The 21583-nt window shown below is 44.1% G+C and overlaps 2 protein-coding genes across 2 annotated transcripts; both read right to left on the reverse strand.

The window, feature by feature from the left end:
• Positions 1-643: 643 nt before the first annotated feature.
• Eif2beta (eukaryotic translation initiation factor 2 subunit beta) lies at positions 644-21346 on the reverse strand. The gene is made up of 9 exons (XM_077686380.1): positions 21168-21346; positions 16472-16628; positions 11220-11314; positions 9051-9243; positions 5934-6016; positions 4992-5140; positions 2837-2893; positions 2679-2764; positions 644-867 (listed from the first exon to the last, which is right to left on the reverse strand). Exons 1-9 carry the CDS (start codon positions 21183-21185, stop codon positions 692-694), a joined length of 1014 nt encoding a protein of 337 aa, XP_077542506.1. The 5' UTR covers positions 21186-21346; the 3' UTR covers positions 644-691.
• On the reverse strand, positions 12405-16408 carry LOC144155124 (uncharacterized). Its single transcript, XM_077686379.1, has one exon. The coding sequence runs from the start codon at positions 14921-14923 to the stop codon at positions 12617-12619; it is 2307 nt and encodes a 768-aa protein (XP_077542505.1). The 5' UTR covers positions 14924-16408; the 3' UTR covers positions 12405-12616.
• Positions 21347-21583: the final 237 nt, after the last annotated feature.

Below are 21583 nucleotides of genomic sequence, written 5' to 3' on the forward strand. Positions count from 1 at the left end.
TTGAAACAGATAAAAAATTTGGAAAGGAAGTGGAGAAAAAATGCCCGCTGGGTGGGATCCAAACCCACAACCCATGGTTTCCCACGATCCGAACCCACGGTTTTCTTGACTGCCAACCCTTATTTCTGTCTTATTTCAACGAGAACCTCATTTGCTATTCTGATTCGCTGCATGCATAGCGAGGGCCTCTGTTCTTTCTGGCAGTCTTGGTGCCATAGGGAGCTTAAGAGGGTTCAACGCTGGTCGACCACTCTCGACATGTCGTAGACACTAGAGTCACAACACGGGGATTAAAAAGAAGGTCCCCTTCACCCCGAGTGGCGCTGGCTACCACCCCCAAGCGCAGGAAACAAAAATACCTTAACATAAATACCCCAGAAAGTGGAGGAGAAAATAGCCCTGCTGGTAGCGTAGTGGTCATCGCACCAGACCGGTATTCTGGAGGTCGTGGGTTCGGATCCCACCCGGCGGGCATTTTTTCACCACTTTCTTTCAGACTCAAAAAAAAAAAACACAAAATGGGGAAACATCACTGTCTTCGACCTATTTTTTAGTTCGCAGATGAGGTCATTGATGTTCAGCATCACACAGCGACACACCAGGTGGCCCAGCAACCTTCATTTAATGCGTTTTCGGACAGAGATTAAAAAAAAATCTTTTATTAGGCAGGCAGCGGCAGGGAGGACACTGTTTAGGCAATCTTGGCTCGAATGGCGGCACGCTTCCCTGTGACAGCCTGGAAACCAGACTTGATGCTCACGACTGAACACCGCGAGCCGCACTTTTCGCACTGGAGGAAGAACAGTCGCGTGTCCTTTTGCAGGATGGTGTCTGGAGACCGGCACGTGTGGCACGTCACGTACTCCTCTGCAGAAGCACACCGAGGGAGAGGGCAGCCCTGGCTTCACAATGTACCACACATCATGCGCTGAACGCGGTATAATTGCATCCTTTTTTCACACGCGCCCCAAAATCACAACAAACAAAATGCTTCTTCTGCTTGTGTGAATCCTACACAACTAAATTGCAAAAAAAAAAAAAAAAAAAAAAAAACAACCAGGAAAGTTATCAAACAAATTTACAGCAAACCGAATAGTAGAACTTGCAGAGATATCAGATAAGCTACAGCCATTTCGAGTGCCAGTGAGCACTCACCACTCACGCGGTCTGTGTCAATGCCCTTTCGTGGTTTCACTTTCGCTGCGTGACCGCAACGGAGAAGCACAAAACTTGATTTTTATCTTTATCAGCACTCCCTTGCAGGGGCAGTGGAAGTTGATTTCTACCTATATTAGCGCTACTCTTAGCTTGTTTATCACCATCAAGTACTTTGACCATCTGGGAAAGTTTTGTTTTAAAGAAATTCGACCCTCAAAGGGTTAAGCACCAAATGTCAATCCCTTAGTTTTTCCCTGTTTGGTGCCAGATTAACATACTTCCTACTTAATTAGGTATTCTTTACATGTGCACTAGTGAGCATATGATCAAAAAATTGTAGTTGTCCATCCCGTTAGGCTTCGCAGGCATCTCACTGTACAAAAAGAGATGCAGCGCTGGGATTTCACATCTTCATAGACCACAACAGACATGAAGCAACTACACTGTAGCTTTAAATTCTAGCTTCGCATATCACATTTCAAAAATGTTCAAAATTTCACCAGATCAACTAAATGGCAAAGGTTGTAATGACAAAGGTTATATGCCTTTTAGTGTTCCTTCTATACCACCACAACAGCTGCAAGCTTTTAAGTACAGCAATAGTTATGAGAACATGACCAGTGCATATGATGATCCTGGGACAAAGTCAATGCTATAATGCAAAGGTTAAAAAAAAAGCAGAAATACTCCCCAAGAAAGGCTCTGTAGTGTAGTAATCCAATAAATACTCGATACGAAATTGTAATTCTTTGGCAACTACTGTATTTACAACTTGTGAAATCAAACAAAACAGCCCAGAATCCCCCCCTCCCCCACCCACCTTTTTTTTTGTTAAGCTATTGTTGCATTACTGACTAGCATTGATTTAGCAAGTGCTAAGACAAATTTCTACTACACAGTATGATTTCAAGAACTAGCAGTTCTTTGAAAAAAAAAATAATAATAAATACGAGCGTCCAAAGTTTTTGATGGTATCCCTTTACTTCCTTACTATGTGCTTTACAGGGGAAAAAAGATGCCCTAGAGAAAAGTGTTGAGTTTTCTACTACAGTAACACACTGTTAGCGTTAAAAATAAAACAGGATTGGCTCCCTTTAAAACTTTAGGCATGATAAGATGGCTTATTTTATACGACATAATGGAGATACACAACTAAAGCACTCAGAACAGAAACACACCACCTTTGCTGCAGAATCTTAGAAAATGTTTTGCTTTTCACATTTTTCACTTGTGAACCTTAACAACCAGGCTGCCTAACCTGAAAACCACATACAATCCTCACTGCATGTTTCGGTTTTAATCATGCAAGCTAAATATTACCAAATGGAACTAGGCAACCAGCAACCAGGTGGTGGCTTTACTGGTCATCACAATTCAAGGCAATTCTGGAAATTTTTGAGGGTAGTTTCCACCCCCTCCACTAGATGGCAGTACTTCCCAGCCATCCTGCTCTCTCTCTCTTTCTTTTCTTTTTATAACACAGACTCAATTTCTTCCAACAGAGAGAGCAGCATACTTACTGATGTACCGCCTGAGCACGTTCTCTATCTGCTTCTGCTGAAACCTTCCCTTGATGATGAGCTGGTTGTTGGCGTCCACGGAACCACTGAAAAATATCGTCTAATTGTAAGCGAATTCTGGCACAGATCCATATCCGTGATCGACTGTATATACTAACCTCGTTCCCAATTCCGCTAGTAAAAATGCTTGGACGTGCTTGGGCTGACGATGCAACCTGTAGGGAAAAGAATGATAAAAATAAATCAGAACTCAGTCACTTTACAACAGAATACAGTGCGCAAATTCTGCAACATACATGACGTCAAACCAAAAAACTCGCGCACATAACTGGCAGCAGTAATCTGAATTTTGCACTACACGCCACCCCACTGGCGACCTGGTGCCTGGCACACTGCTACAGAAATGCCCACGCCGCCCACACACGAGGCTGTGTCACCTCCGGAAGTGAGAGAAAAACAATAGAAGGCAAAATCTGGCAAGACTTCTTTCCTTCATAGGTAAAAGCCAACCAGCACGGAGGCCAGAGTGCAGCGGCAGCCGTCTCCCCTTCGTTCAGCATCACCTCTAAGGCCCCCAATTGTCATGCAGCTGCTGTTTATCAAAAGGAGGTGGTGCGAGAAGTATCGAAGTCCTAACATTAAATTCTTGATATGCCTTACTGGTTTCCAATCGCAGCGTTCTGTTGTTAGCCTTCACTTTGGTTAGTTCGAACTTTCAGTAACCGCCTGGCTCAAATGCCAGGCAGGTTATGCATGTAAAAATTCTCAGCCAGATGAGTGCACTTGTTTCGTTCATACACGAAACAAGTGCATTCATTCATACTCTAGTTGGATTAAAAACAAGACCTGTTCTTGATTACTGTTCACCAAGATGGGATTCCCCTGATTCTTGTCTTCGCAGCAACTCTTCAAACCCAAATGCTGAGCAGTAGGGAACAATGATCAACTCCTGCTAACATGAGGGTAATAATGATCCCACTCGCCAATTTAGCAATCAGCAGGCCCTGAACATGCTAATCCCAAGGGCTAGCACAGGAATGCTTCATTTAGAAAGGATGGTTGATGACCAGCAGTTATGGGCTACCACAAAGACAAAATACAAGCTTGGTTCATTCAAAAGACTGCCTCGTTAGAATTCCACTCGCACCACATTTAACCCACACTTCACTCAACTAACGTGATGAGAAAAACATAATAGGAATGCACCTCGTCATCTACTTCCCCCCATTTAGGTTATGCCGCATTGCAGACTGCTCATGCAATTGGCTGAGGCCAACAAATCAAACACAATTTAAACAGGGATTATAAGCTCGCAAAACTAACTATATGCGCCTGGAACACCAGCCAACAGGCATAAGCAACACTGCCACTTCTGTTTGTAGAGTCGTATCCTGCTTCACGAAACCATTCCTATGAACTGTAATAAAATACGGCAAGTACAAGTCCAATCAGCACTGAACTGAGTAAAAGGTTGCTGCCAAGCAGCATCACCGCACCATCTAGGAAGGCTGACAGCGCGTATCACAATATCACAACCCAGCGCATATCACAATAGCCTGCCTCAGTTCCAGTTATTTTAGTACATGACTCACCATATTAACTACCTGTTTTTATACCTTCCCCTAATACATTGCTGCTGAAGTCTCGAAACATAAGATACAGTGGGAGAATTAAAATTTCACCTCGAACTGTTTCTCAATGAATAAAGCATCATTTGCTGCCGGAAAAGCACCGAGGGTACTATAACACACCAAATCTTTTGAATACAACAAATTTGTATGTTGCCTCCATGGCCCCTTCAAGAAGGAACAGTGCAAATCACTAGCATGCCTGGAAGCGAACAAGGGAGACACACGATGCAAACGCTCCTATGAACGCAGCAGTAAAGCACTGACAAATGAAACGGTCACATGTTTCAGCAAGTACTAATCATGTGGTATTGATGACTTTTTTTCCTCCTCTGTATTTTTAATCAGCTTTAGCTAAATACATTACTATTAGCTACCATCAGCTGGAAAACTACAAAAAGCTTTTAAGTGCTCCAGCTCTTTTTCGAAGCACCATTTTGTTAATGAAGGACCGGCGTATCACATAGCTCCTTTGTGCTAACATACACAATGGTTAGGCAAAAAACTGTCATGCGTATCGCTTGTATTGCATTCTAAGGCAGCTCCAGAAAGAAAGAAAGAAAGAAAAAAAAAAAAAAAAAACTGCTACATTGTGGGCAAAATCAAAAGATGCTATTCTGAGCCCCCCTTTTTGCCACTACTGTGACATATTCCTCTTATGCAGAAAATTTCCTGGGACACTCACATTTTGCATATCTCGAGGAAATTGGCAAAAGAAGACTTCTTGGTGCCAACTTTCAGCACCTGAGGAGGACGCATCACCAGCTTCTTCTTCTCACCAGCGACCATATCAGGGTTCTTTTCCCTCATGATGTTGAACACCCGCTGCAAAAGCTGAAAACAAAAGGCAAGAATGCTGCAGCCGCAAGGAAAGCCCTATAGGCAATTGCCTACTCTCACCATTCACTTCCACTCCCAGTTCACATCAGCCATAACAAATCCACATGAGCACAACTACTTCGAATGGCGGAACTGGCTTTGCACCGCTGTGAACTGGTTCAAGAGGTGCAAGATGAATCGAATTAACCCCATACACCAACCACATTAAAAACAGCCACAACCGCTGTCAAAACAGTGGCAGTCTTTACCGGAAGCTGCCCTAACATGTAAACGTCCAGTCGCAGAATTCAAAATGGTGGCCAGAGTCGACGGCGACGGCAGGAAAGAAATTGACAAGATCGCAGAGAACGCCGCGCAGCGGGATAAAATTTACGGCCTCCACAAGGCACACTGGTCGAAAGCGCAATTTGGATGAAACTTGCCGAGCAGACGGTGTAGCATCAGTGCGTTAGCATTCTCCAACGTCTCTCACTTTCGCAAAGCCGGCAACATTCGGAAACGCCACTAGACTTCGCGAATCGAATTATTCGTGAGGGTACTATTCGATTCATGTTCGAATATTCGAGTATTCGCACACACCTACTTGAAACAATCTAAACATCCTTAGACTAAAGCTTCGTGGTGAAGCTATCACGTTTTTTTGCAGCAGGCGATGCTCAATATGTAAAGAAGCCACACAGAGTGCCAAATTGAACTTTCGAATGCGGCAAAAGCCAAAAATTTTGGAAACACCTTTCAGCAGAAACTGCAACAGCACAACAGTAAGAAGAAGAAAAAAAAATCCCACCTCATCATACGTGTAATCTCTATCGCTGCCAGACCACGTGCTCGAACTGGTAGTTGTACTTGACTTGATGTCCATGTCGTCAGCTATAAGCATAAAATACACAATACTGTTAAAAAAATGTACATAGAACTAACACATACATTGACTGCAAGAAATGTTTTTTTCTTCTCTAAAGTTTACCGTTAAACCGAGCCAGAATAATTTTCGTTTGTTATACGAGTATCAAGACGGAGTACTGAAGTTTTCTAGACCAGCACTAGAGAAGCAAAAGATCCCTTTAGTACATTGGGGTTAGCTATAAACTTATTTCAGAGCCTTATTTTTCCCTTACAATAGCATGTCCTTTCAGGCTGGGAGGAAAGAAAAAATAAAGAAACTTTTAGGACTGCACCGGAACAGTACAGCTGCAATTGCATGATCCACAACAGTAGAAGTTCTTATGGACGGTGCACATCGCCCTCACTTCTTAAAAATTTACTATGCGACAGGGCTATTAGTTTTCGCGAAGTGGCTTTACTACCATTGCGCACATTTTTGGGAATCCTGCAAAGGGCAACAAAAAACGTACTGGCTGTATTAGAAAGTGCCACAGCTTTGCTTTCACGTTTGTAGAATTAACAAAACTGCTAGCCCTGTAGCCATAGCTTTCTCTTGGTTTATTTTTACAGGCCTCAAAAATTATGGTTTTCAAAAATTCTGGAGTCCATCTCTGAAACTTGACTATTTGATTGATTGTAGGGTTTAATGTGCCGATGCGACGCAGGCAATGAGGCGTGCCGTAGTCGAGGGCTCCGGATTAATTTTGACCACCTGGGGATCTTTAACGTGCGCTGAAATCTCGTGCACACAGGCATTTTTGCTTTTCACCTCCACCAGAAAAGCGGCGGCGGCGGCCGGGAATCGAACCCGTGTCCTCATGCTCAAACTTGACTACCTGGAGAGCACACTTCATGGTTCACATTTTTGCATGTTGAAATGTGCAATAGCTGTGTGATGACAAATATTTTTCCTTTTTTTTTTTAAACCAACGCAACATGATCAACTTCTTGCAGCAGTGAGGTGTTCTATTATTGTGGTCATATCTTTTGTTGCAGATTTGTACTGGGAGAAAAGAAAAAAGAAGCACAGGCATCTTTTGGAACTACTTTTTCTTAAATACTACAGTCGAAACTCGCAACAACGAGTCTGCCGGGGGAAGCGAAAAATTTTACTTTCGTGGGAATTTCGCTGCCGCGAGAATGAAACAAACGACAGAAAAGTCGCCCGAAAACTGAAAACTTATTCCTGAAAGTCGGTTACATTACTTTGTGAGCCTTACCTTGCAGTAACTTCACAGCTCAGCTCTTACACTACAAGAAGTGCTTCATTGCTAGTTGTGCGTGCCTAAGAACAACCGAATCACGTCAAACGCATCCAAAACATTCTGACGGTTTGCCTTCTCTGCACGTTTTTCTCCCTGGTCCTGGGCACCAAGTAAGTCCGAGCATGCAAGTGAAGTCCAGCTTCTTCTGTTGACGAGCTTTGCTAGACAGTGGCTCCTCACTGTTCCAATGCTGTTCACAAAACTAAGTGAACACCACTTTGTTGACATCCAGAAAGGTCACAGCCGTCCCTGTTTTGTTTTGCACACGTGCGCCATTAAAGTGTGGCGCATCCTTGTTATTCGGAATGGTAGAGCGAGCTGCAGGCGGTTCCAAACTTGTCGGCACTAGTGTCACTAGATAAGATACAGAGTAGCGTCACTGTGGCACGCAAGTGAGCAACGGCGGCCATTTTGGTGTTTATCAGCATTGCCAGCTTGCCGCTTCTGCAGCCTCACTGCTAACTTTGAAGAGGTCATTTGCAAACAACACTGCCGAAGATGCAGCAACACGTCATCTTCGGTGACATGCTCTTGGCCTGTATTCTTTGTCGTCCTCGTCTCCCGCGCTGTGAACCTTTTTCCAATATGAATTACCAACACGCCCAAGCTTCCACCCCACTGAGTCATCTTCGGACACACTTCTGCCACTGAAATGCATTCGAATGATGCCAGTCGCACGCAGCCGCACAGCAGGCAGGACAAGCTGAGACTATCGCAGTTGACCGACAGAAAATGTATAAAAACAAAATGGTGGTGCCCATGAACCGTCACAGTGTAAACAAATGTCACGTGATGCGAACTGACCAATGGTCACAGTGGCGGCACTGAACTATAGGAGAAAAGAGTGCCGCTACTCTGTAACCTTATCTAATACTTGCAGCGAATTTCGTTAACATGGGACCGCGTTCCAAAAACATTTCGTAGCCACGAGATCTGAAATACATGGGCTTCTATGGAAGTTCGCCGGGGATCCAAAAATATTTCGTACTCGTGGGATTTCGTTATCGCGGGGTTTGACTGTACGAATGCTTCGAACTATTGCAAGGTGTAACACACAATATTACAATGTCCAAACGAAGCAATTAAAAGAAACAAACAAAACAAAAACCAATCACTCCAGCCGTTCACTCTGTCAGAAGAGTCTGCTTCCATCATGCCACCAACAAAAGGTAACATAAGGCAACATTAAAAGGCTAAATACTTACGAATTTCCATTCTACTACTAACTTCCGGTGAACGATCAGTAGCGTCTGCAGCACAAAAAAGATTTCACATCAAAGCATTCATACGCAGCACCCTCTAGTAACTTACTCAACTTATGAAGACAGGCAACATTGGTATCATTAATGAAGGCTATGAACACACTCAGTACAGTAAAACCCCGTTACCAAGAGACACTCAAGGGACCTAGAAAACGTGTCTCGTGTAACCAAGGTCTCTTGTATGCACTGTTGCTAACATGGCAAACATAGGAAAACCAACCAAACCGCTTTCATTCAAATGTCTCTTATAACCACGTGTCTCTTGTAACGAGGTTTTACTGTACAGCCAGCAGTAGCTGATGGCTGGCATTCCTTATTTTTCAAGCATCTCTGCTACACAGAGAAAGAAAACAACATGTGCTCCCAGTGCCAATTATAGAGGGCAGTGCCATTCAGATTGAACTGTGTCATACAAAGGCAGTAGTAACGGTGCTGCTCGTTGTCGCTACAGAACTGCTGGACACGACAGAAGCCATCGGCTGGCAAACTCACCAAATGTCGTATCCTCGTTATCGTCGTCTCCAGCCGCACCACTTTCTGCGTCAACTGCATCCAGGGTGATCTTCTTCTTCTTCTTTTTCTTCTTGGGCAGGTTGAAATCTAAGTCATCATCCGGAGCACCTTCCCGGTCTTCATCCCTGTCGTCGTCCCCCACAAAGGATACGTCCTCCTTGGACTCAGTGTCCTGCACGAGACCGCCCACTTCAGTACAAGCTACCAAAATGAGCAGCGCATTAGTCGCCCAAGCAGGGCATTACAGGCATGAACATAGCGAAAAATATCACGCAATTACTTTTGTAAACATGCAGTTTGAACGATTCAGGTACACTCGGGTACAAGTTAATCACGGCAACAGAATTTGCCGCTGTGCCTCATCACCGCAGCCGGATGTTACTCCATGCAGCGCAAGTAGTGCGTTACTGGGAATATTTTTATGAGCCGTTTTGGTGATTTTTTGGACTTTATATACTCAAACTACTGCAGTGATGACAAACAAACTACGCGAGAAAAGGCAGACGACATCACACATTCATAGCAGTCTCCGATCAAAACGCACGTGCCAGTTGACACTGGGTCAGTCGCTTAGGCAATGTGATACCGTACATGAGCTATTGCCATTCTTAACTTGTTCCCGAGTATAGTGCCATTTGTTGACAAAATTTGCACTCAAGACCTCAAGCTTTATTCAGTATTTAAGCATGACAATTTCCTTTGTAAAACTCCTTCACTAGTGCCAATGTTGTTTCTTTACAAGTAAGGTTCTACGTTGCAAAGCTCGTTTTTGAGCGAAAGGGCAGAAGTTTCTCAATGTTAAATTTTTTTAAAACAAAAAAAATTTCTTTTTGCCCTGGGTTTACATTCATGCCACATTGAACCCTGACTCGTTCGTTTAACCGTTAAGAGTCCCATACAAATGAAGGCAGATTTCCTGCCTTCAAGACCTCCCTAAACTAAAGATGTCACTGGAAATGCAATGCAACCCTACCAAGCATTATGCAAGGCCTTACTTAGCTAGCACACCACTGCAGCGGTAAGAATAATTGCTTGATAGAACATTGCACGGTTGGCTCTCTAGCTCTCTCTCTCTCTATTCTGCGCAGCACAGCAGGGCCCTGTTCCCACAGGGGCGAGGAACGGAATCTGCAGAGTATTTGTTACCATAAGGTCATGAATAACAATACATGTGGAATTTCCTTCCAGGCTAAACAAAGCTCATTTACTGCAGTGTCCTTTTAAGTTCCAGCTCAAGTTCCCAAAACAACAAAAAGAGGGCAAGTGCCTTAGTCTTACAACTTCTTGAGTAGACAAGCAAGAGGTACATAAATGCACTTTACACATTAAGGTTAGTCCATTAGGAGCCTCTGCTACATTGTTATGCAACCGGATTGAGCACAATAAAGTTAAATTTGCACAAAGGTCCAGAGAAAGCCGATTACAAGAATCTTGTGTTAAAAAAAAAAAAAGGACAGATATGGCATAATCAGGTACATTTGAACGCAAATGGCCCCAAATTCTGACCTCATCAATCGGACGAAAAAGGATTCACTATTTTTTGAAGGCAAGCTTTTTTTAAGGATAAGTCTGTTTTTATGCAATTTCGATTTATTTACTAATATGGGACGTCATAACCAATGAAAGGCAGTTTAACCTTTTCTGCAAAAACCAGTTTCGGCTCCGCTGGTGCTAACAAGATGAGCAAGCAGTACTGACAGCCCCAGTGCCTGTTTCAATCTTGCACTGCACTGGTATGCTGTTTGAAAACCACTGCAAAGAGTACTTCTGCAAAGAGTAGCATTATATGGTGGCCTCTGGTGCAAGTTCGAGAAACATTTTCAGGTCCACGCATTCTTGTACTATACGTCTGCACTTGCTTGGTACCAAAAGATCACTTGTACAACACACAGAATTGCCAATCAGCAGGCTCCAAAGCAATGAAGGCAGATTTCCTCATGGCACTGACCTGAGAGTGAACTTTTTACACTATTGTGTTTCCACAGAGATTTTGGCACAAGCCTTGCACAAGTTCAAGAATAAACTGCGGCAGAAATTATGGCCTCACACGGAGAGGCGCAGTAGTCCTACATCTGCCCCTGCCCTACACATTTTACTGGCTTTAGTTACTATGTTGGTCTACACACTCATTCATGTGATATTTCATACAGGAAGTGCGGCGTCAATGTCTTCTAAGCTGAATGGCTTCTTTTTCTTTTTCTTCTTCTTCATTCCAGAGAAGTCATCCAAATCCAGCGTTGGGTCTGCAAAAGCAGAAGAAATCACGGTCAGCACCAAAAACACACTTGATTGATTGTGGGGTTTAATGCATCGACACAATGCAGGCAATAAGGTGCGCCGTAGTGGAGGGCTCCAGATTAATTTCGACCACTTGGGGATCCTTAACGTGTGCCGAAACCTCATACACACGGGCGTTTTTGCCTTTCGCCTCCATCAGAAAAGCGGCCGCGGCGACCGGGAATTGAACCTGCGTCCTCGTGCTGAACCAAAAACACAGCTGGAACTAAACTAAACAAAGAAGTGACAATGAAATAAACAGCCACAAACCCAGATAGGCGACTTTCCTGCGAAATCTGAACATGGTACTAACCGCCCTAAATACCCCTGGGATTTTACGTAGGCGCTAAAATATAAAGATCAGAACACAGCTCAAGCCAATCTCCCTAAATAGCCCTTGATTTTCCTACAACCATGTGCTTGACTAGCCCACAATCTAACTAAGTCAATAAAGTTTCTCTCAAGGTTCCTTATAAGGTGTTTATACGAAGCTCTGCTGACTTATCAACCACATTCACATAAATTCTCTTCTTCTGAGCACAAGGAATCAAAAGTAAGAATCTACCTCACAGTTGGGCAACTTTTTCTCAACATTTTAGAGAACCCCTTAAGGAAAAGTCTCAGTAAATGTAACGAAAAAAAAAAAAAAAACCCGACCCCTTGCAACTGATGAAAACAAGGGAAAACACACACACACACACACACACACAAAAAAAAAAAAGGCAGTCTAGTAATAAATCTTGAGCTGAGGAAAACTGAGTCCCAATTAGAAGAACACACCATCACAGTTCTTTTCTTGCATTACCGAGCTAACCAAAGAAGTGTTCACTTCTTCCTTCTCACAGACTCAGTTCTACAACCCTGGGCCCAACGTTCAGCTGCTTGAGGCTTCTGAAGTGCCCTTGCTGTACCGGTACATCCTCAGGGTTCGTACAGGTTTCGAAGAGAAAAATTCAAGGGTTTTCAAGGACTTTCAAGCCCCTGTGGGAGGATTTTTCAAGGCCCTCTGCGCGAGGTTATTTTGATTTTTTTACATCAAAGATCTGCAGACAAGGCTTTCAAAAGGCCCGACATATTTATTGCACAAAGAAAAAAATCTCACAATGCAAATTTGCTTGCACTGAACAGAAAAAATAAGAATAGGTTTATCATATATCACAATGCAGATTTGTTCATGTCACACACAATAGAAAATTGTTCTATTGCCCCAAATAGCATTAACTGCACAAAGCAAAAAAAAATTAAGCAGCTCCTCCTAGCCACCCTCTTCAGGGGAGCTCCAGTCGCTTTTGCTGAATTTGGACCTTGATCGAGTGAAGCTCAGCTGTCTTGTCCTTTGCCGTCTTCCTGAGGCTATTTGACTTGACAATGTGTGTCACATCATTTTCTGCCTCTGCTTTTTCCGCATAGGCATCTGCAGAAGCCACGAGGTCATCAATTGTGGCTTCCAGCTTTTGTTTCTTTCTTTTCATTGCGTCAAGCTCTTCCTCTATGCAGTGCTTTTTCCTCTGCTTTGAAGCATCAAGGTCCTGCTTTTTCTGGGCTTCCAGGTATGCTCCGTACCTCTGCCTAGCTGCCGACACAGCAATCCTCAGTTCCTTAGTGATTGGAATTTGTAGGACACCACCTGCCTTCTCAACCGCATCACACACAACCCGTTGCGACACGTATGAAAGCTCCTTCAAGTTCTCTACGCACACCTGCCGGTTCACACTGAATCCACGTTCAACTGTTGCTTGGCCGTGACTGAGGACAAGCAGAAGTTTCACAATGCTCCACAACTCCGAGTAGGTTGAATTGAACACCAAGAGGTCAGCATAGAATTCATCCAGCCTATCAGTGCCCTTGTCAAATTGTCTAAGTTTATGTTTTTGCTCATGCAGGAGCTCCGTGTACTCAGCCAACACTGTGTCTCGAACGTGGTCAGCCATTCTACCCACAGTGATGAGGGTATCCAACACTTTTCTGAAAAGAGGAAGGCATTCGTCTGGCTTTGTACACATCTGTCTTGGGTCCAGTGAAGAATGGCCCCTAACAAATGCAAACTTCAGGGGGCTTCTCTCTAGAACCTTCTTTGTGGCATAGATCAAGAACTGTTTACATTCCATCCGGAACTGAAACACATCCTTTGCGCTTGCATGAGAATTCTTGATGATTTGCTCTGCCTTGTAGCCTATATCCACCTTTTCTAGTGGAATATGGTTCTCAGCATTCTCAAGGTCGACCTTCAGCAGGCCCACGATTCCTTTGGCAGACAGGACTGAACATTTCAGAAACTTTGTGAACAGCTTCCTTAGAACAGTCTCTAAATCCCTTGCGAGGAAAAAGGCCATTGCTTTGTCTGTCTGGTACTCTACCAAAAAAGGCTTCAGTGCATTTGCCACACACAATGCAAAATTCAACTTTGCTGGGAGCAAAGCATCACAGCTGAACTCCAACAAGTTGTTAAACGAGGCACATTTAGGCAGGTTGACAGCTTTTTTTCTAGCAGCCTCAATGTACTTGTTGATGTCAGACCACACCAACAACGCTCGCTCAATTACAGGGACATTCTCTAACCACCGGTGGGCGACAAACTTGAGAGGAAAAGTGTGCTGGCCGGTGACTGCAGAAAAGTCCTCTCTCCGTGCTGGGGCATCTTCAAAAAGTGCATTCAGACTAGACAACAGGCAATCAAGTCCCCATTTAGTTGCTGAAACTCCTGCCCTGTAAGCGTTGTGCACTGTGTGAAGCCCGCAAGTGCCTAAGTCCACACATTGAACCTGGTAATTTTGTTGCAAGTGCACTTGGATGTGCCTAAAGAACTTCAGATTAACATTTGGACCATCCATAGATATCTGAAGAACTTTTGCAAGGGGCAATGGCTCAAGGGCACTCAGCAACTTCTCCTGGATGTCATCAGCTGTAGAATGCCCCAGAAAAACGGAGGTATAATACCTCATCGTCACTTTCTGAGCGGAGTCCCAACACCTCACGTGCACATCCATTTGCTTGCTTTGGAGACAGTCATTTGCCGACTCATCGAAAAGTACCACAAAAACTTCACACTGTTCTATCTCTCGCTGCAAAGCTGAGAGAAAGAAAGGCCTCAGACCATGACATGTCACATAGGCGCATTTCTTTTCACCACACGAAAACGCCTTTGCCACTTCACTGTCCGGGAACATGCGCTGAAATAACTCCCCTGCTTGCGATGACATCCGGTACGACATGTGGGATGTGACGACTTTCAGAGTCCAAATAATTTCAGCGTCAGTAACAAGCTCGTGCGTTTTGCAAGCGTCGTTTAGGCTTGGTGACGGCAACGGAGCCGTGGTAGCGGACTGCCCTGTCTCTCTCGCGACAGCAGTGAGATGGCTGTCCAACACGCGACCTTGCGTTATATTCACTGCAGCAATATGCTTGGCACTTTTCATGTGGCTTTTCAAAGCCGATTCACCCATGGCAGTCACATCAAAGGTTTTGCAGCAAAGCTTGCACTTAGCCCGATGCGGACTTGTTGTGTCCGGTGCAATCCACTGCTTGTAGTCGTCATGGTGGAGCCACGTAGTCTGAAACTTGCTTTTCCCGGGCATTGTCTCACATATCAACACATCACTTTCACTGAACCGAAGAAGCCACGTTCAAAAAGCGCTGAAATCACGATTAGACGAATACTAGCGCACGGACGCGGCCGTATGACTCAGCGAGTGATGGCGAGGTAGCGATGCGATAGCGATGGGGATGGAAACGGCTCGTTGTCTTCAGTGTTGCCAGCTGCCTAACAGAATCGGCTACAGAGGTATAAAAACCGGTGTTTTCTTGACTGCGGTTCAGAATGATTAAACAAGAACAAAAGTTCAGCAACAAAGTCCGTTTTCTTGATGACAATTACTAAATTAAATCTAGAATTCAAGAAATTCAAGACTTTTCAAGGACTTGTAAAAAATTCAAGGTTTTCAAGGGCCTTGAAAACAGACTTCTGGAATTCAAGGGTATTCAAGGTTTTGAAGGACCTGTGCGCACCCTGAGATTCCTTCACCAACTCGCTCAGAGGCTTCTCAATATCCCCAGAACGAATCCCGTCCAGCACCGCTGGGGCTTGCAATGTACACTGAATATTCGAGTTGAACTTAGCAAACCTTGGCAGAGGGGAAACTATTTCGCTATACCTCAGCCACTGCACTTGCACCAGACCATTGGTTCAACTTGAGTGATTGTTCATGGCACTATGGCCACTACAGTATGGTTCCTATAGGGCTTATAAATTAAAAAAAAGTAATGACAAATGAACCCACGGAAATGTCTGCACCAAAAATGAGGAATCACCATTGGATGTGTTGCAAAAAAAGTCAAATATGCATGGCCTTCTATTCCAAAACTATTATGACCTTCAGGGCCTTCACAGTGATTATCCCCGCACAATAGCAAGTACCGCGGCCACACAAAGGGCACCAATCTCTTGTAGAGGGCTCAAGCAGGGCCTCGAAACAAGAGGTAGCAAATCCAGGCTCTGGCAGAAGATTCAGCTTCATATGGCGGCTAACGGACTGGCTGCCTGATGAATCAAAACCCATTCATTTGTCCTCATGTGGTTCCCTAGCAGCTGTGTAAACTCCACCATAGGGCAAAACAAACACAAGCCTTGCAATGATCCGACCCACAAGTACAGTAAAAGAATTGAAGATGGCAGTGGCTGTGCCACGAGTTCTCCCTTTCTCAGAAGAAATAAATACATGCGGACTCAGTGTTAATATAGCCGAGGCTGACTGGGAAGGGTCATTCTTAAAGAAATGCGGCAGGTATGGCAATGTTTAGCCTTAATGAGGCAAAATAAACTGCCCACAAACTCTTTCAAAAAAAGAACTTACAGTCTCCTTTTACATTTTTTGTAGTGGGTGCTGAAAGCAATGTTCTGATTGTAAAGCAGAACACAGCAGTTGCAAAATCACAACCATGCTAATGTGTGGAGACAAGTCCAAACACTCACCAATATTTTATCATCATGACACAATATGGCCATGGTAAATGAATGTACAGATGTCGTCAAAAGTAATTGGAACACGGCCTCAAAAATTTACAGGAATTTCTTCTTCCGGGCTGCATTGGTGTGCGCTTAAAAGAGTCCTCCCTAATCCACTCACCCTCGTCCTTGTCTTCTCGGTTCTCTTTCTCCGCATCCTCCTTTTCAATGCCATTCTCAGCTTGGGCCACATCAGCTGTGGTGCCATCTTCAAATGCACTCGGGTCAAATGGAGTCTTCTTCTTTTTCTTTTTCTTCTTCAAAGATGGGTCAAAGATCTGTGGAAGAGAAGAGTGCCACTCAAATTCCCCACTATTTCCGAGGAGGCACTAGTTTGCAAACAGAAATTTTGCAGGCAAGACACAGCGTGCACACACATTTCACTTATTGCGGAACAAGTTTCCTTTTTGCACAGAAATTCACATTTAGAACATCGGGAGCTCGCAAAGTATCGGCAGAATAAAAATGACATCTGGAAATACAGCAGGATATGCGTAACTTCACATACACTACTCAAAGTTGCTATACATATTGCAATTTTTTTTTAGAGAGAAATGCTTTTTTTTTCCTTTAAACAGTTCTACATGGCAGACCACACCTACTGCAAAGCTTTGTATATTATATATACAGTCGACCGTGTTTAATTCGATGTCGCATAAATCGCAGCAACAGATGATTCGAACTTGTCCATTGGCCCAGGTAAAGTGACGGGTATTTCAGTGGGGAAAAATTCCCCTAAATTCAAATGTGAAACATGCACCAGGGTTAATTTGAACAAGATTGCCCATCCGCACAGACTACTTTTCACGCTCTTCCAGGCCAAATGCCTAAGCTTGGTGCATCACTAGACGCTGCAGCGTCTCAAACTTGTAGGCCCGTGCCCACTCCACGTACACCCTTTTTTTATAAAGAACGAAAGACAAGACCGGTGGAAGGAACACCCTGTCGGGTGGCCACCTGAAGCAGACACTAACCCAACCATGCTGCCCTGCACTGAGGCCTTGGGCAGTAGGACCTACTTTAACGTGCATGCATTGTATCGCTAATCAAATGGACCCCCCCCCCCCCCCGCTAACTCAAACTCCCAGTAATTGGAACAAATTTTCTGTCCCCTTGGAGTTCGAATCAACGAGGTTCGACTGTATACAATACAAGGAGAGAGAGGGTGGTGGGAGGCAGCTCATTGTACATAAAAAAATATCGTCCAAGACGGCATCTGCACAATGGTCCCAAGGAACCCTCAGAGCCATCAATAAGCCATTGATAGATCCCCCCCCCCCTTCTGAAGACCCCACCCATCTGTTGCCCATTATGTTAGTAGATTATATGTCATTAACCCAAATTTATGCATAATAAACTGAAGATATCTCGTTGGAGGGGTAGGCAAACTTTCTTATGCCACCCCTCACTACTGCAGAGTTTAACCTTGTGTAATAGAACTATTCCAAAGGAGCCACTTCATGCTACTGCCATGCTTAAAGGGGCCATGCAGACAAAATGCAAGTTTGGTTGACTCCAAAGGTCGCCTCGTTAGAACAACGTTGACACCACTTTTAACGCAAACTTCACTCAAATAAGCTATAAAAAAGAAAATAGCCAAGTGACCCCCTAGTTCAATTCCTGCATTAGAACCTACGACGTATTATGGGCAGCTGTGCAATTGGCTGAGGCTGGCAAAAGCAAATGCAAGTAAGGCAGGGCTTACTGCAGAACGAGCTGTTTGCACTTAATTTTAATGCATATTCTTTTTATAGCAGTAAGAATGCTGTACACCTAACCATAGAAGCACCAGTGCGCACACGTTATAGCTGCACAGCCGTCCGGCGCGTTGAGCTTACACTGGCCAACTGGCACACGCGACATTGTCATCTGTGACTGTTTGTCGAGCACATCCAATGTTTCACGAAACGATTACCATCAACCGTAACAAAAATAAGCCAGGTGCAAATTCAGTCAAGAGCAAATAGAGTGCAGACAGCAGTCCTGAGCAGTATCATAGTGCTATCTAAGAGGACTGATGGAAAACAAAGTGCTTTACCGTTCGCTCCAGCCCTAGTCAATACTAACGCTCACTCAAGTACCTGCCCTGGATATGTCATTGCAGACATCCCGAAACAAAGGATTCAGAGGAAGAATAAAAATTTTGGCTTAAATTGTTTCAGTGGATAAGCATTGATTGCTGCCAGACAAGCACTGGGGGCACTATAAAACACCAAAGCTTTTGAATAAAACAAACTTGTATTTTGTCTTCCTTTTTAAACTTGAACTATGAACGCCTTGTGGTATGAAACCCTTCCAAAGCAGCTGTCTCTGTTATGGATGCCGTACACTGGCTTTTTTGCACGATATATCATTTAAAAATGGCTTTCACTTAAAACCTCAGCTCGAGGAAGTGGAACTAGAGAGAAGTATGCATTGACAGAGGCATCACAGAGGAACCGTGTTTGGGGGGCCCAAAGAACCCTCTCTCAGAACCCCTGGTCTAGGATGTGTGTGGTGATAGTACAATGCTGGCTGTGATGAGCACTGCATAGGTTCGAGCCTATGCAGAAGCCTGGGCTGGGCTGGGCGAGGCACACTGCCTCCTCACCAGGGCCGGTTGCAGCTTTTTTGGTTTTCCTTGTCCCGTTATATTTCATCCTCGTATCATTTCATACAGCCCATAATGAACTAAGCCACACAAAACTCCATTCATCTTAGCATTCAACATTGTGCACTTACATCAACCTCTTAAGTCCCTGTGGGGTTGTGAAGCAGTATTTTTTAAATTCAAATGACTACAATGTAAAGGTATGTTCACTCGCCCTTCCTGGAGTAAAAGCCCCATGCGCAAGGTCATAGTTTCCTGTCCATGAGCATTCACGCAGCTTGTTTGGACCTTAAAAAGCAGACCTGTGCAGTGCTCCAGCCTGTCATACAAAACCTTGAATTTTTGTAAGACATTATTTTCAGAGATTTTTAAAAGCCCATAAAGTATTTGAAGCAGCAGAGTGCCACTCCCCCCCCCCCCCCCCCCCCCCCTCCCCAATCTGTTTAAGTGACACTCAGAGTTAAAGAACTGAGCTGCCATTTCATTTTTGCATTTTTATGCATTGTGGGATGTCAACTCCACAGGTGCCCAATTCCCTTTCAGAGCCCATCTGCATTTCCCTACATTACAAAGAGAAAAAGTCAAGTTTCACAAGAAATCGCTGAACACAGAACCAGAAATATCTGCGCTTTGCACGCTCCACAAAAAATTTGGGCTACGAAATTAAATAATTTTGCGACATTGTTCTTGCTTTAAAATTAACGAGAAAAATAAACATGATTCAGGGCTAACTTCTACACACATAAACACCTTAAATCATGAGCAGCTTGATTTAGAAGCTGCCGATGATGAGACTGTGTTGCTCCGTGTGATGGCAAGGAATAAGGAAAACACATTTTAACAATTTTAATGTGCCATGAGTCCTTTTCTAGCTCCGGCTAAGAAACTGAACACAAAATTCAAAAACTAAGTATCATTTGGCAACTGGGATGTACAACACGCCGTGCTCAAGCTGTGGCATCCCACATTTATTTGTAGATGACGACGGCAGACACAAAAACGGGAGTGACGAACGGTGGCCAGCCAACGCAGCAGCAGCAGCAGTAGTTCTATACAGACATGGCCTTTTCCAGTTCTTTTTTCTCGGGTCTTTTTCACAGTGGTTTTAAAAACCGCGTCACTCAACAAGCTCCAAACTCACCACCTTGGAAGGTTTTCTTTAATCATTACTTTTTATGAATCATCAAGTTCCGGAGACAATTTCATGCTCGATAACACAAAAAAGTGAACTGGGCGCGAGTTCGAATGTGACAATTTTGAGGTGCTGTAGCATAGTGCAATACTGCACCAGCGCAGTACTGCGCTGCGCTGCACATTTTCGAATTTCTAAACGCAACCAAGAGTGAGCAGTTCGTGGTTTTCTTTCACAGAAATTTTTGGGAAGCACAATAAGCACGTTTTGTTTTTACGAATAGTGGTTAATACAGAAAAAAGCAGGAATGGTGCAATAACGCATTACTCATCGAACTAGACGAATAGGACTACCAGATGGCCTAACAAGAATGCGAAAAATCTGGTTTAGTGGTGGTGACGGTCAGAAAAGGCAAACAATAAATGGAGTGGGGAAAAGAAAAATGACACGGAAAACGAGGCCAAGGAGACCGCAGGTCATTTTTCGCCTCGCGATACGTGTCAATGGAAATGACGCAACCAGGTAAGATTATCAACACACTGACGATACGCCATCGGTGTATATCATAAGGTCCGTACAGCATGGTAACTATCGGAACTTTATGCGCACAGCAGCCAAAGCTATGCTACCACCACAAGATTGGATACAGGCTCGAGTCATTTCCCAGAGGGTTTATTAACGCATGTTACCATCAGGTATAGTTTACACAGCACTGCTACGAGTGTTCTGCTTGTTTACGCACAACCTGCTACTCGTGCTTTGGTGCTATTGCTTCAACTATCTGGCGAAGCATCGTGTAAGGGTTACCGCTGGCCTCAACTCTTGAATGTCGTCCCGAGACTTAGCGCAACAGTGGCAAGGCTTCACCCCTAAGCCTAACCACGATCAAAAGATGAGCCGGGAATTAACATTACTCGGACCGTTTCTGTACACGTCAAACAATCAGCTAAACACAGCGAAATTTCTTTAACCATCTACATCTGCCCAAAACTACGTTCAGGCAGGGCAGGCTTCACGTGCGACACGTTTGAAGGATACCACATTAAAAAAAACAATATTTTGCTCTCGTGGTGAACAGATACAAGATTTCCTCACGCTTTCGTCTTCTGCCATGTTGAAGGAGAGAAGTTCGCTTAAAACGTTGAGCTCAGGAAGGGAAAATTTTAACACGCAAGGTGACCACTGATTTGCAAAGATCGGCCGCAAACACACACCTAACCTGGCCACCCGGCTTTGAAGAAGTTCACCACTTCGCGACTTGTCTGGTGCCGAGAGTACTCAAAACGAACAAAACAATGCTGCCCGTAGACGGCAACAGAAGCGCGGCGAAATTGCTGCTAACGAGGGTATGCGTTTGGCGCTAAATTTGATCGTGCTTTACATTCGTGGATTTCTCTAAGAACGAAAAAAAAAAAAAAAAAACACGACACGCTTTTAGCAAAGGTGGTCCTGATTGATTAATGCAACAACGCAGGCGGGTAAAGCTGGCTCAAAAATGTGTCTAAACATGG

This window comes from Haemaphysalis longicornis, unplaced genomic scaffold, assembly GCF_048455015.1.
Source record: "Haemaphysalis longicornis isolate Haplotype H1 unplaced genomic scaffold, Haemaphysalis longicornis Haplotype H1 scaffold_1, whole genome shotgun sequence".
Taxonomy (NCBI): domain Eukaryota; kingdom Metazoa; phylum Arthropoda; class Arachnida; order Ixodida; family Ixodidae; genus Haemaphysalis; species Haemaphysalis longicornis.